The 13,556-nt window shown below is 38.6% G+C and overlaps 1 protein-coding gene across 1 annotated transcript in view; it reads right to left on the bottom strand.

Annotated features, from left to right (window-relative positions):
* The window catches only part of LOC126175817 (luciferin sulfotransferase), an 87,294-nt gene that overhangs the window by 4,879 nt on the left and 68,859 nt on the right, over positions 1-13,556 (bottom strand). The window contains exons 3-5 of the mRNA XM_049922808.1: positions 1,911-2,010; positions 1,250-1,403; positions 170-290 (exon numbers count right to left, since the gene is read on the bottom strand). Of these exons, the coding sequence (XP_049778765.1) occupies positions 170-290; positions 1,250-1,403; positions 1,911-2,010 (375 nt within the window). The remainder of the gene's footprint in view (positions 1-169; positions 291-1,249; positions 1,404-1,910; positions 2,011-13,556) is intronic.

Below are 13,556 nucleotides of genomic sequence, written 5' to 3'. Positions count from 1 at the left end.
GTATGTGAAAATTATATTTCTAGCCTGTAGGTCTTCCAAACACAAAGAAGTTTTATGTATGTAATACAGTGTATCTATGAAATAACATATAGTTGTACAATCAATGTATATTTTATCATACATGCAAAAAATATAAAAAAATCAAAATATCACAAAACAGCTTTCTTACCACGGTCCTTGAGAAACAGGTCACAGAAGTCTTCAACTGTGCCCTTTAAGTTGTGAATCAACATACAGTAGTGATAGTAAGACACACACATATCCTTTGGATTTCTTGCCACATATACTATCTAAAGGGAGAGATGTAACAGTACTTATCAATATGTGCAATTTATATATCACATTCATTTTTATTGTATAAAATATTTTATTTTTGAAATTAAGTATAAATGTTTTCTTAACATTGCATTACAAACAAAAACACAAAAATATATTGCACACACAAAAAAAGTAATTACCAGCAGAAAAACATATAAAGTTTTTAAATCCTGTGTTGATTAATTTCATTTGTCACTACTTGCAGCACACACAGTTATCATCTTTACATGTTGCTCCTGCTACATCTTGTTACTGAGTATCCAAATTAAATGCAAAAATATGTTTTCCAGTTTGCCCACTTATGGATGTGTATACACAAAAATGTAGTACATTCTCATTAAATCAAAAATTCATTATTTGCTTACTACATTGTGAGATTGCTAATGAATTATTGCATGCAATTTCCTGCCAGGAAATACAGACAATATAGAAAGGAAGTTCCAGCCAGTGCTGGACGTGACGAATGCTGTAGTGCGAAAAGAAAAGCTCAGGCAAACTCATGTGATATCACCAATGAAAAATTTGGAGCAAACATTTTCTGATTCATATGGAGCATAAATAGTTGTGAAGTCTGGCATAAATGTAACTGCATACATATGACTGAAGCTGAAATTGCCTTGTATATTGATAAATGCACACAATGTAAATATCGGTTCTCCTGAAAATATGGTTTAATGTGCTGTCCCCAAAAGTTCACTGGTGGCGGCACATATATGACATGTTTTTGAAGTCTTCCAATTTCTGTTGAATTAATATTAGCCAACAGCCAAAGATAAAGTGAGTAAATAATAAATAATAATCAGCAACAACAATGGCAATGTATAACATGTTCACATGATTGACAAATGTTTAGATGAAAATAATATTTTTAAAAATCAACATTTATATGAAGTCTGGAAAGATATTAGCCATGGCTGTGTAATTTTATTACCTTGGGTTTCACAACATTAATTTGTGTAGGTAACAATTCCAGCGGCAAATGGCTTTTAATGAAGCGAGGCCTTGCCATTTTTTCAACCAAATCAACAGAATTTCCAAGTTCTTTCATCCATTCCTTATTATCATCTACCATAATTGCTGAAAGCCTGGAAAACATAGCAATAACACTGTTAGCACAGAAATTATTGAAAAATGTGAATAAAAGGATTGTGAGTCAAGCCAACACAATGCAGTGGCATAGTTGTGTGTGTGTGTCTTTTTTTGTATTCTTGATCAACAAAAGATTTATTCTGAAGGCTAGCATAGCAAGCTTTCCTCTTTTGTGTGTGCCTGCTGGAAACTCAATGCCTGTGCTATTTGCTAGGTGGTCTCTGTTACTCCTAAAGTATTTACAGTCTGCCATAACTTCTCACTATATTAATAAATAGATAAAATTATTTTGTTTTCTGAATAGAAGTCTATAAACCTGAAAAATATGAGAAAGATCCTAAGAGATCAACCAGTTTGAAATTTAGACTAACAAACAAACTACAATAATTTCAGTTCACAGTTGAACAATGTTCATCAAGATGCATTCATTATTAAGTTTAAGTAATATTTCATTCATCTGTTGTATATGCTTATACCACTTTTGTTTACTATCAGAAACTTACTCAAGCAATGGTGTCCTCAACTGCTGCATTGTTTCTTTAGCCTTCTTGAAATCCAGATCATTGGCAATGCACCACACCATCTCTTGTGCCCATGTGCTACCTGATTACATAGTAATAATAATAATAATAATAATATCACAAATTGTTAATTAAAATATAACATGGAATGGTGGAGCACCAACTACCCATAAATAATGGACATTTATAGTCACAAATTATGCAGATAAAAAGCAATATGTATGGGGGATCTTTTGTCTCCAGTCTCACTTTATATTTCATTGGTTCCTTTTCCAGACAATTAAATAAATTCTCTTCTGTATTAACTAAATAAAACACTTTTAGCCTTGTTTTACAAACTCTATTATTACTGCACAACCTAGGTTTCAGGCCACAATTCCATTTTTCTAGTACATAACTGATGACAAAGATGAGAACCAAGCAAAGATAATCATGTCAACTGTTTTAAAATATCAATTCTTGAATTAAACTGAAAAAGTTGTCCTGTTGACAATTTTGACACAATTACATATGGATTTACAAAATTCATTATGATCACATTTACAAAATTCATTAGCAAAGCAGTTACAGTAATACATGTTGGAGTAGAGCTATGCAGAGGAATGGAATTTTTTGTTATGTGAATGAAGGTGCCAAGATCTTTTTCTTCTGTTCAGGGGTTGATATATCGCCTAAAAGGGGTGAATAATTGATTGGAGCTTGTTCATTCGGTAATAAATGTGATATACACACATCTGTTTCTTAATTTGAAATTTCTCTTGAAGTGAGCTCTGCATCCTTTCCTTCTGTGTAGGACTTCTATAACTATTATGTATTTGTGGTTTTCATTTATGCAATGTTTGGCAAAGGGTAAATCTGGCTTCATTGATCCCCAACTTTCACAGTGGTCTCTGTGCCTAGTGCAGATCGACCTCCCAGTGTGGTTGTTTATCTTCTGAACTGAAAAGACATCTACCTACTGTCTGTAGAACATAGAAAGGCACAGAGGAACCCTTTTCTTTTAAAATGTTGCTTATCCTATTTGAAGTTTTACCAATAAAAGGTACACTGCACCATTTCTTTTCTGATCTTTCTATGTTGCCCCTGTGTAGACCAGGGATCTGGTTAGCTTCTTCAGTTTTTTATTGAGAATTTTATTAATAAAGTTGGAATCAAATGTATTAGGAGGGTTGTCCAGAAAGTAAGTTCCAATAGGTCGCGAAATGGAAACCACTGGGAAAATCCGGTAAAGCTTTGCACATATGTGTTGGGCAGTGTCTCTAGTATGCCCATCGATCGTGTCGCGTCGCTCTTTTCAGTTTTGAGTGAACAGTGAGCACGTAAAGGTGTGTAGGGAATAGCGTCTCCCGCCAAGTATGAGGGCTTGGTTAGAGATTTCGCATGTGTCATGCAGCCCACGTAACGAAACTGTTGAGCAGTTCCTTCTGCATGCCAGTTCTCATCCGCACACTACAGGGATCAATGAAGACGCTCCTGCAGCGTTTCTGATGAGAAGTGTTTGATCACCCACAATACAGTCCTGTAATTGGCTTCACTGAGCCTCATCTCGGTTCACAAGAACCACTGGCAGTAAAGACAAAATTTTTCCACATAAAACGAGCTGCAGACCAGTGCAGATAACAGGCCAAAAGCACAGGTGGCTGCTTTCTATGATGAGGATATTGGAAAGTTGATACAACACTATGAAAACACTCGAAATTGGAGTGGCGACTATGTAGAAAAGTAGGTGGAAGGTGTACCTAACTGTTGCAGATAAAACATTTCTGGTTTTCACTGTGCTTTCCATTTCAATACCAATCAGAACTTACTTTCTGGACTACCCTCGTATTTGTAACTATTCTCTTATTGTATTGAGGTCCTGGTTGTTGTCTTCTTGGGACATGGTGATAGAAAGGAGACAGTGGATCATGTAGTGGGTTGGGGTTGGGTTGTTTGGGGGAAGAGACCAAACAGCGAGGTCATCAGTCCCATCGGATTAGAAAAGGAAGTCGGCCGTGCCCTTTCAAAGGAACCATCCCGGCATTTGCCTGGAACGATTTAGGGAAATCACGGAAAACCTAAATCAGGATGGCCGGGTGCGGGATTGAACCGTCGTCCTCCCGAATGTGAGTCCAGTCTTATAACCACTGTGCCACCTCACTCGGTCATATAGTGGAATGCCCCATGTCTGTAGGCTAAAGGATGTTGAAAGGAAGCTGCGATGAATGTGTTAGTAAAGCGAAGAGCTTCTCTGTGCTTTTATATGTCCCACAGTCAGTAGGTAGACGTTTCTTCAGTTCAAAAGGTAAGCAACCAGACATAATGAAAAGTGGGGTTTATAAGATCATCTGTTGAGAGTTTCTCTGTTGCAGTATTTGACAGACTGGGAGTTCAATCTGCTCTAGTCTCAGAGAACATCATAGAAGTTGGAGATTAAGGAAGCCAGATTCTTCTCTGCCAAACATTGCATAAATGAAAACCACAAATACATAATAGACACAGAAGTCTTACATACAAAAGGAAAGAGCGCAAAGCCCACTCAGAGAGAAATTAAAAAAATTAAAGAACAGATATGTGTACCCTCATGATTATTACTGAATGAACAATCTACATTCACTTATTTACCCCTATTAGACAATATTGCAATTCCTACATACAAGGAAAAAACTTCAGTGCTGTAAATGCACTGCTAATGAAATTTGAAGATTCATATGTAATGTGTCAAAATTGTCAGAGAGATAACTTTTACAATTTAGGTCAAGAACAGATAGATTTAAAAATTTGATATCTTTATCTTTTCTTGGTTCTCATCTTTGGGATTAGTTATGTACTACAAAATTGGCATATAACCTGAAACCTAGGTTGTGTAGTAATAGTAAAGCTTGTGAAAAAAGGCTAAAAAGTGTTTTGTTTGGTTAATACAATACACAGTGTTTCTTAAGAACCCACAGTTGAATGTACTAAAACTCTCTTTTGTCCACAACAAGGAGAAATTAATTTTTAAGAAAGAAACCCTAAGCAAAATGCTAAACATTGTTAAAAATTTAGTCATGACATCTGCATGCAGTTTAAAACTGACAGATGTGGGGTGGGGAAAGATACTCAGATCCCATATTGAGAGAGGACCATTCCCTCCTCTGACAAATAAAGCTCCTATTTCCATAGAACTTAGATGCACCACACTCTCCACCCTCCTTCCTTAAGTCCGGCCCTAAAATGAGATCATTCTTCCCTGATACTCTTCCCATACCACACACTGTTGGCTCCTGTCACCCTCCTAACTTTCATAACATCTTTGTCAAACCACAAGCATTCCCAGATCATTATGCATATGCCATAGTTCTCACCTTCACAATCATTATCAATGTAAAATCGGCTCCAAGCACTCACACACTATCACTTACAATATGCAGATCATCATCAGCAATAATAATAACAATAATAATAATAATAATAATAATAATAATAATAACAGTACTAATAATATTGTTCATTCACAGTAACTGTACAGCTTTGGACATTGTCAGCCCTTTACATTACAACAATGATATCAAGCTATAAATATAATTAATTTGTACAATGAGTACTTATTAGATACTTTACATAAAACATATATTACAACTAATATACTGCAGTATACGAAGATACTTATCACTAATGGCTTTCAGAAATCTTTTAGTGAGTATAAATTTCTTTTAATAAACAATTAGTGTTTCCCCTTGTCCTTACAATTATTTGTATGTAGTTGCTCTATATTAGTTGGTTACCTGATCAATCCTACAACATTAATGGCATAATAGCAGATGCAATCACCTATGTTGTTTATTGGGTAATCCTACAGCAGAAAAGCAGAACTGTCACCCAGGTTGACGATGTGCTCCTGGATTTCTGGAAGGCATCTTGTATAGTTCCTGACTATTACATAATGAACGAAATATGAGCAAAAAAATATAACACCAGAATTGTTATTGGACCCATTCTATCGTCTTATGTCTCTGCTTGATGAGAATAACTCATAAGCTGCAAGAATATAACGAGAAAATTCCCAACTAGCAATAGGACTGACATTCATAAAAGAAAAAATATGTTCACTTTCCTATACATAGTCATTACTATTATTATTATTCTTGATTATTATAATTATTTTTTTTATTTTTATAATTATCATTGTACTACTTTTATAATCTCTAATTTTTTCTGTAACATTACTACTGTATAACATGTTATATGTCCTTAATGTTCTGTAGAAACTGAAATTTGTTGAATCTGAGTATGCCTGGTTAGGTGTAAGAGAGGGCCTGAAGGCCCTAATCTTGCCAGGTAAAATAAATGCATAAATAAATAAAATAAATAAATAAATGAAGAGTTCCTAGCAAATGGAACATAAAATGTTATTCTTAATGGAGAGAAATCTTCAGGGAGCATTACAGAATGTTACAGTTCACAATGCAGATAAATAACCAATTGATTCATGCTGTTGTAGACAGAGATATCAAAACAGTAGAATGTTTTAGTGAAATACTGGCAGACATGCAGGATCTCAATACTTGTTGCAGGTACTGGAAGCTGACTCTCAAGGGTAGTATACTGCAGAGAAATAAGTGGGAAGACCAACCACCGGAAGCAGCCAAATCCATTAAACATCTGAGAGTATGCCTACAGGGCAATTTAAAATGGAATGGGTGCATAAAATAATCATACATAGGAAAGGTAGATGCAGACTGAGAAGCACTGAAAGGATCTTCAGAAGTACAGTCCACTCATAGAGTAGGTAGGTTATAAAACCCTTGTTTGATCTGCACTAGAGTATTTCTCCTTAAGCCATGATCTGTATGAGGTAAGATTTATAGAGGGACTGGGTAGATACAAATATAGCAACATGTTTCATCACAGGTTCATTTAGTAAGCACGAAAGTGTCATGCAGATGCTAATTCAACTCCTGTGGCTGACATTACAGGACAGGCGATGTGCACCACAGTGTGGTTTACTGTTAAAATTCTAGAGTAAGTGAAAAAGTCAACCAATAAATTGCATGTTCCTAAGTAAGTTTCATGAAAAGACCAGAAGGTTGAACACACAGAGGCTTACCAACAGTTGTTCTTTCTGCCTACTGTTCATAACTGGAACAGGAAAGGGGAGGGAGTGTCAATGGTACACGAAGCAATCTCTGCCACTCACTGTAAGGTGACTTGTGGAGTGTAGGTGTAGACATGTGGCCTTTGTATGGCTTCTTGTGTAGGAATGACTGCCACTAAGCTGACTGTCTACATGAATGCACACGGAGAAACGGTCCCCTTTGGAACAGCTTCTACCCTGTTGATGAGCCTGCTCTACAAAGTGATTCAAGAGACCTGAGTGTCTGCTACCTTGTACAGTCAGTTGAACTGCCCCTTAACCCTGTAAATAAGAACTTGCTCTTCATCATGCTCCCAGCCCACCACACTCGTTGACTTAACCTCCATTGTCATATCCTCTTTGTTTAGTAGTATTTCTTTATTGATTTGTTCAGTTATTTATTCTTAAAATCTTTACTGTTTTATCCTCAGACTTCTCACCCTCCTTTTCCTTTTTGCTTTCCACATAATTCTCAACTGCACTGTTCATTTCATTTCTCATTTCCCTTCCTCTTTATATATCTCTGCTTCTCATTGTTATAATGACTCTGGAGTAAGTCTGGTATAGTGCTTAGCTCTGTAGGAGCAAGGCTGGTATAGTGCTTAACTCTGTACTATCTTTGAACTACTCTCTCTGACATCTCTTGCTTTTCACCCTTCTCTCTCCTTATCTTCACTATACATGGGATCTCTCAACCTGGACTTTGAATGACTTGCTGTTCCTGTCTAATCTGCTCCAAACTATCCTTATTTCTTCCCTGAGGAAGGATCCAACATTTTAGAAAGCTATGGCAGTTAATTGTAGTATGATGTGTGTCTCTTGACTGTATGGTACTTAGAATTTCACCTCCTGATAGGTAGCCATTCTGTCTTCTTGTAATTTTACATGTTATACTGAAATAAATATGTACAGCAATGCATGTGCAATTAAAAGCATTACACACTGTAGGCTCACAGGTTGGTAGTGTATTTTTGGGAGCATCATCAGTACCATAAAAACTTTAATTTTGAAGAATCCAGAAGATTTTCTGGATTTTAAAAGAGAAATGGGAGAAATGTAAAGTTGTCAAAATTTAATTATTTTTCTATTGTTTCTTTACTTAAAAGAAGTTCATTTATTTTTCCAGAAAAAAAATTATGTTACAGTGTTTTGATCTTCAGACAGTCTCCCTATTTTTATATTCATTACTGATGAATGTGACATCTCTCTTTATCCTTTATCTGTATCAGTACTGAATTTGCAGGCTTATGTAGCTAGGCTGTAGCTTTCATTCAGATTTCCTATCACTACATCGAAGTGGTGTATAGATACACAAGTTAAACCAGTTTCATACCAACCTTTAAGGTCGTTTGTGAGACTAGCAACTCATTTATTTGTTTCTCATCCAAATATACTGGTGAAGCAAAGCAGCTTCCTATATTCTCTTTCTGAATTTAATCTAATTTAGGCACCCTCCTGATCAAAATAAGAACAGAGGTTTGTCTCTGAGCTCCCTGTATAATTTATGCCTACATCGCTGCTGATTTATCTTTAGTTCCTATTCAAGTGTAGTCAGTGAAGGCTAGCAGTTTAGACAGTGTCTGAATGGATACTCAACCGTCTTCTTCGAACAGACAACATTGTAACTCTTTCTCAATGTTCGTCTGTTGTTAGAAAGTCTTTCTCCACTAAGCATAATATTTCGGTGATGTCTTAAAGCAGTAGGGGACGTTAAAGTTCTTTCCATTCCTGATGGTACCGTTTTACCTTGTAAAACATGAAAAAATGGCTTTGGTGATGGATGCAAAAGATAGAACTTTTCTACTATTAGCGCAGCTAATAAAGTAGTAGGCCCTGGTATGAATGTATGAAGAGGTGTAAGAAAGGATTCCTTAGTGTAGAGAAATTGGAACACGAAATTTTCGTCGTTTCCTGTCGAAACTTAACAAATGTCACAATGTAGTTCCTAGAGGCATGATGGATGATTTCTTTCAGTCCGACAGAAAATAAATATATAAATTAAATAAAAAAGTAAAAAAGATAAACTGAAAAAGTGGTGAGAGAGTTACCATGCTTTCATTTCATATTGCTAAAATGATCTCTATCAGTCATTTACCCTTATCTGTGATTTACAATGAGGATACTCTGTAAAGATTTCATATTACTGCAAATGACATCTGAATATCGTCCCGTAGTCCTACGCCTCCAGAAGACCTGACAGGTTAGCTGAGAGTGCTAATGCGCTGCTTCCTGGACTCGGGTAGGCGCGCTGGCCCCGGATCGAATCCGTCCACCGGATTAACGACGAGGGCCGGTGTGCCGGCCAGCCTGGATGTTGTTTTTAGGCGGTTTTCCACATCCGTCTAGGTGAATGCTGGGCTGGTCCCCAGGTACCGCCTCAGTTACACGACTCACAGACATTTGAAACACATCCGCACCTTTCCATGATTTACGCTAGATGCAGACAGATGGGATACTCTGATTCCGTCCCGGGGGGTACAGGGTGGCGGCAGGAAGGACATCCGGCCACCCCTTCAAATTAACCACGCCAAATCCGATTTAACCACGCCAACCCCGTGCAAAATTCGGGACAACGGCGCAGGCGTTAGATAGCCCTACGCCTTTAGAACAAATTTCCATTAAAGTGCCACAGTTTCAGCGTCATATTAGTATCCTTAGCAAATACGCATGTCAGAAGACATTACCAATTCGAGGACATGCCACTGTAAAAGTAACAAGCCTGCATAGTCCATACAAAAGTGCAACACGAGTGCTGAAGAAACATACATACGCACTGCTGTCCACTCGAAACGTTGTTGGTTAAATGTAGACTATGTTATTGGAGAAACACTGTTCAAAAATTATGCATGTTCAGTTGTACGTCAACGTAGTGGCCACGAGAACGAGATATAAGAGACGTTACAATAGGTACCGAGGCAGATGAAGAGCCGTTTTTCCGACTCTCTATTACGAATGGAAAAGGAGAGAAAGTCGCTAATGTGATTTCACATTTTCCTGGCGTACGATAATCCTTAGCTCTTCTCGGGTATTTAGCTGAGTGGCGTCGTCTATGTGGTGTGATGTTTCGGCAAGTTGATCTGTTGCCAGCCCCTGAATTGCCTGAGGATGGAAACAAGTTGCCTGGCCGAAATATCTGCACAACGTCACCCAGCGAATACCAGAAATGAGTTCAAAAAGTCGCTAATGAGCAAGGTGCCGTTCGGCATGTTCTTCACAGAGGCTTGGCGAACATACTTATAGAAGTTGGCCTCCACAAAATGCTAGCGTTGACAATAAATAAGTCACAATGGCGGGTATTCGAAAAGCAGAAGCCCTTGTCGTTAAATCTTTGCGTGCCAAAACGGAGGGAAAAATGAGGCATTAATTTTTGGCTTCATTCATTGTTCCTTATGTCAACAACATAAGTAGCACTCGAACAAACGACCTTCTCTGTGTGATTGCTTAATGATTCTACTTCTAGCATTCGTTTTTTCATGCGCACCAAGCGGCAGGGAAGTTAAATAGCGGTGTTAATTTCATCACCACTGCGTGCCGTGCTAAAAGTGCTCCCACGATTGACCTTTCCTAACGTGTACTGCAGAGGCACGTGCTGGAAACAGCAGGTTTGCATCGCAGCCGCTGGCGTCACGGTCACGCAATCTTTCCCAGGAAGTTAGCCACGACATTCCCTTTCCTTTCCGACCAGCCAGGCACCTGCCTTCGACCAGTTCTCTCCATGTACTCGAGTTTCACTTTTCTTGGCACTCAGGGAGAAAGTGGCTTCCAGCAGGAACCGACCACTACGGAAGACGAAGAGCTTTCGTCCGACGCCGCCGCTTCCTGTGGTCCACACGTCAATCCACACAAGCGAAAAGCCGTGCCCAGCTCTCCCTAGATTTTCGCGTAGGCCACAGGTGTGGCTGTTTCAAAAAATCATCGTTCCAGGCGCGGTATTTAGAAATGCTCCTCACGTTTCTCTCGAAGTTCTTTGCAAGAAGCTTCCTAGGAGCAATGTTATTACTTTCAATGTATCTAAATCCTTTTTGTTGGCATAAGTTGAAACTGACCTACTCTGCCAGTGGCTAACCACATTAGTCCTATAGGTTATACACCGGTGCTCGCATAATTGTTTTTGCGGATGAATGTATACCAGATTAGTTAATTTATTTGGACAAACATAACATTCTCATACCCTCACAATATGGTTTCAGAAAGGGTAAATCTACAGAATCAGCAATTGCCAGTCTAACAGAATACATTTTACAGTCCTTAGATGAGAAAAAGGTTGTCTCTGCAATGTTTCTGGATCTTTCAAAAGCATTTGATACCATTGACCATGAAATGCTGATACAAAAATGAGGCAACTATGGCATTCGAGGGCAACCAGGTGAATGGATAAAATCATACTTGTGCAAACGCAAGCAGTATGTATCATTAGGAAACTCATACCAATCAGAAACCAAACCCATCAAATATGGAGTGCCGCAGGGTTCGGTAATGGGGCCATTGTTATTTAATGTGTTTGTTAATGATATAGGTGTTGAGGAGGAAGAAAAGAAAATATTGTATGCTGATGACATGACAATACTAAATAGTGACCAAAATATGGAACAGCTTGAGAGAAGAGCATACATATCTGCAAATGTCACAGCTCAATGGCTGTTGGAAAATGAACTGGTTATAAATCTAAAAAAAACTATGTATGCAGTGTTTAAAAACAAGGAGAAGGCTATAGACATGGATTTAGAGGTTGCTGGAACAAGGCTGGAAGAAGTAGAATCTGCTAGATTCTTAGGTATTCTTGTGGATAATGAACTGAAATGGAAAAAACATATTAATAATGTCTGTAAGAAACTGAGCTCTGTCATATTCTTAATGATGCAGCTATCACAGTATTCAGACAAGAACCTTCTGTGTACAGTGTATCATGGACTTTTCGAGGCATGCTTACAGTATGGAGTGACTGTGTGGGGAAACTAAAACAAACAAGCGACAAAACGAGTGTTCACATTACCCCAACCGACTGGCAATGCTATAAAAAGGACCCCAGTACTCTGGTATCGGACTACTAAGAAGTCTGCCTAAAAACCTGCAAGATGACAATGACTTTCCAAAGAAACTTCAAGACTATCTCATTGAAAAAGAGTTTTAAAGTGTTGCAGCATACTTATGCCATTAAATTTGTATATATTATTATTCATTATCAATTATGTAAAAATGTAAGCTAAAGATGTAGAAAAATAAGTGATAATGAATGTTAATACTTTGACATGTCCTATATTACACATCCATTTACTGTACACAATGTAATCTTACAGGATCAAATAAAATTCAATTCAATTCAATTCAATGGCGTTTTGAGACTAAGAATGAGATCTGATACCTGGTACAACAGATATCGAACAGGCACCTAATGACGTGAGCTGGTGTCAAGGACATAAAACTGATATGAAATAATCTGACGAAAAAAAATCGCAACACCAAGATGGAGTTGTGCGACGTAATCGAAGGTTGGTTTGCGCGTTTCTACGTCTGAAAGACGTTTATTCTGATTTCGCGCTGGTCTCATGAAGGTGTGCTACTTAGCGCCAGGCCCGCCGTTGTGACCGAGCGGTTCTAGGCGCTTCAGTCCGGAACCGCGCTGTTGCTACGGTTGCAGGTTCGAATCCTGCCTCGGGCATGGAGGTGTGTGTTGTCGTTAGGTTAGTTAGGTTTAAATAGTTCTAAGTCTAGGGGACAGATGACCTCAGATGTTGAGTCCCATAGTGCTCAGAGCGTTTTGAAACATTTACTTAGCACCACTGTGAGGACTCACACCAGGTTTACTTTAAATACACACTGTTAACGTTTGTGAGCGTTAGTTACCATTGAGATTGAACGTGGTGAGTTGACGTTAGTCAAGAATGCACTTAAGGCGATATTATCAACACCTCACTGAGTTTGAACGAGGTAGTGTAATAGTTCACAATGGTTCAAATGGCTCTGAGCGCTATGGGACTTAATGTCTGAAGTCATCAGTCCCCTAGAACTTAGAACCTAGCTAACCTAAGGACATCACACACATCCATGCCCGAGACAGGATTCGAACCTGCGACCGTAGCGGTTTCGTGGTTACAGACTGAAGCGCCTAGAACCGCTCGGCCATGCCAGCCGGCAGTTTAATAGTGCTACGAGAATATTGATGTTCCTTTGTGGTATCGCAGAAAGACATGGCCGGAATGTAGCCACTGTGCATGACTTCTGAGACCGGTGGTCATGAGAATGTACGGCCTCAAGAAGGTCGGGCTCTGAGCACTACCGAGAGGTAGTATCATCGCGTTCGCGGTATGGCTCTGGCGCATCGTACTGTATCTGCAGAAGCAATCTGAGCAGCAGTTGGCACTACAGTGACACAACGGTTACAAACTAGTTACTTTAAGGACAGCTTCGAGCCAGACTCCATGTATCGTGCATTCCACTGATCCTAAACCACCACCACTTGCGACTTCAGTGCTGTCAAGCGATACCTCACTGGAGGATAGTGTGAAGACCTGTTGTGTTTTCTGATGAAAACT

This window comes from Schistocerca cancellata, chromosome 3 (genome assembly GCF_023864275.1).
Source record: "Schistocerca cancellata isolate TAMUIC-IGC-003103 chromosome 3, iqSchCanc2.1, whole genome shotgun sequence".
NCBI lineage: Eukaryota > Metazoa > Arthropoda > Insecta > Orthoptera > Acrididae > Schistocerca > Schistocerca cancellata.
Note: the sequence above shows the minus strand (reverse complement) of the source record. Positions and strands in the feature narration are given on the sequence as shown.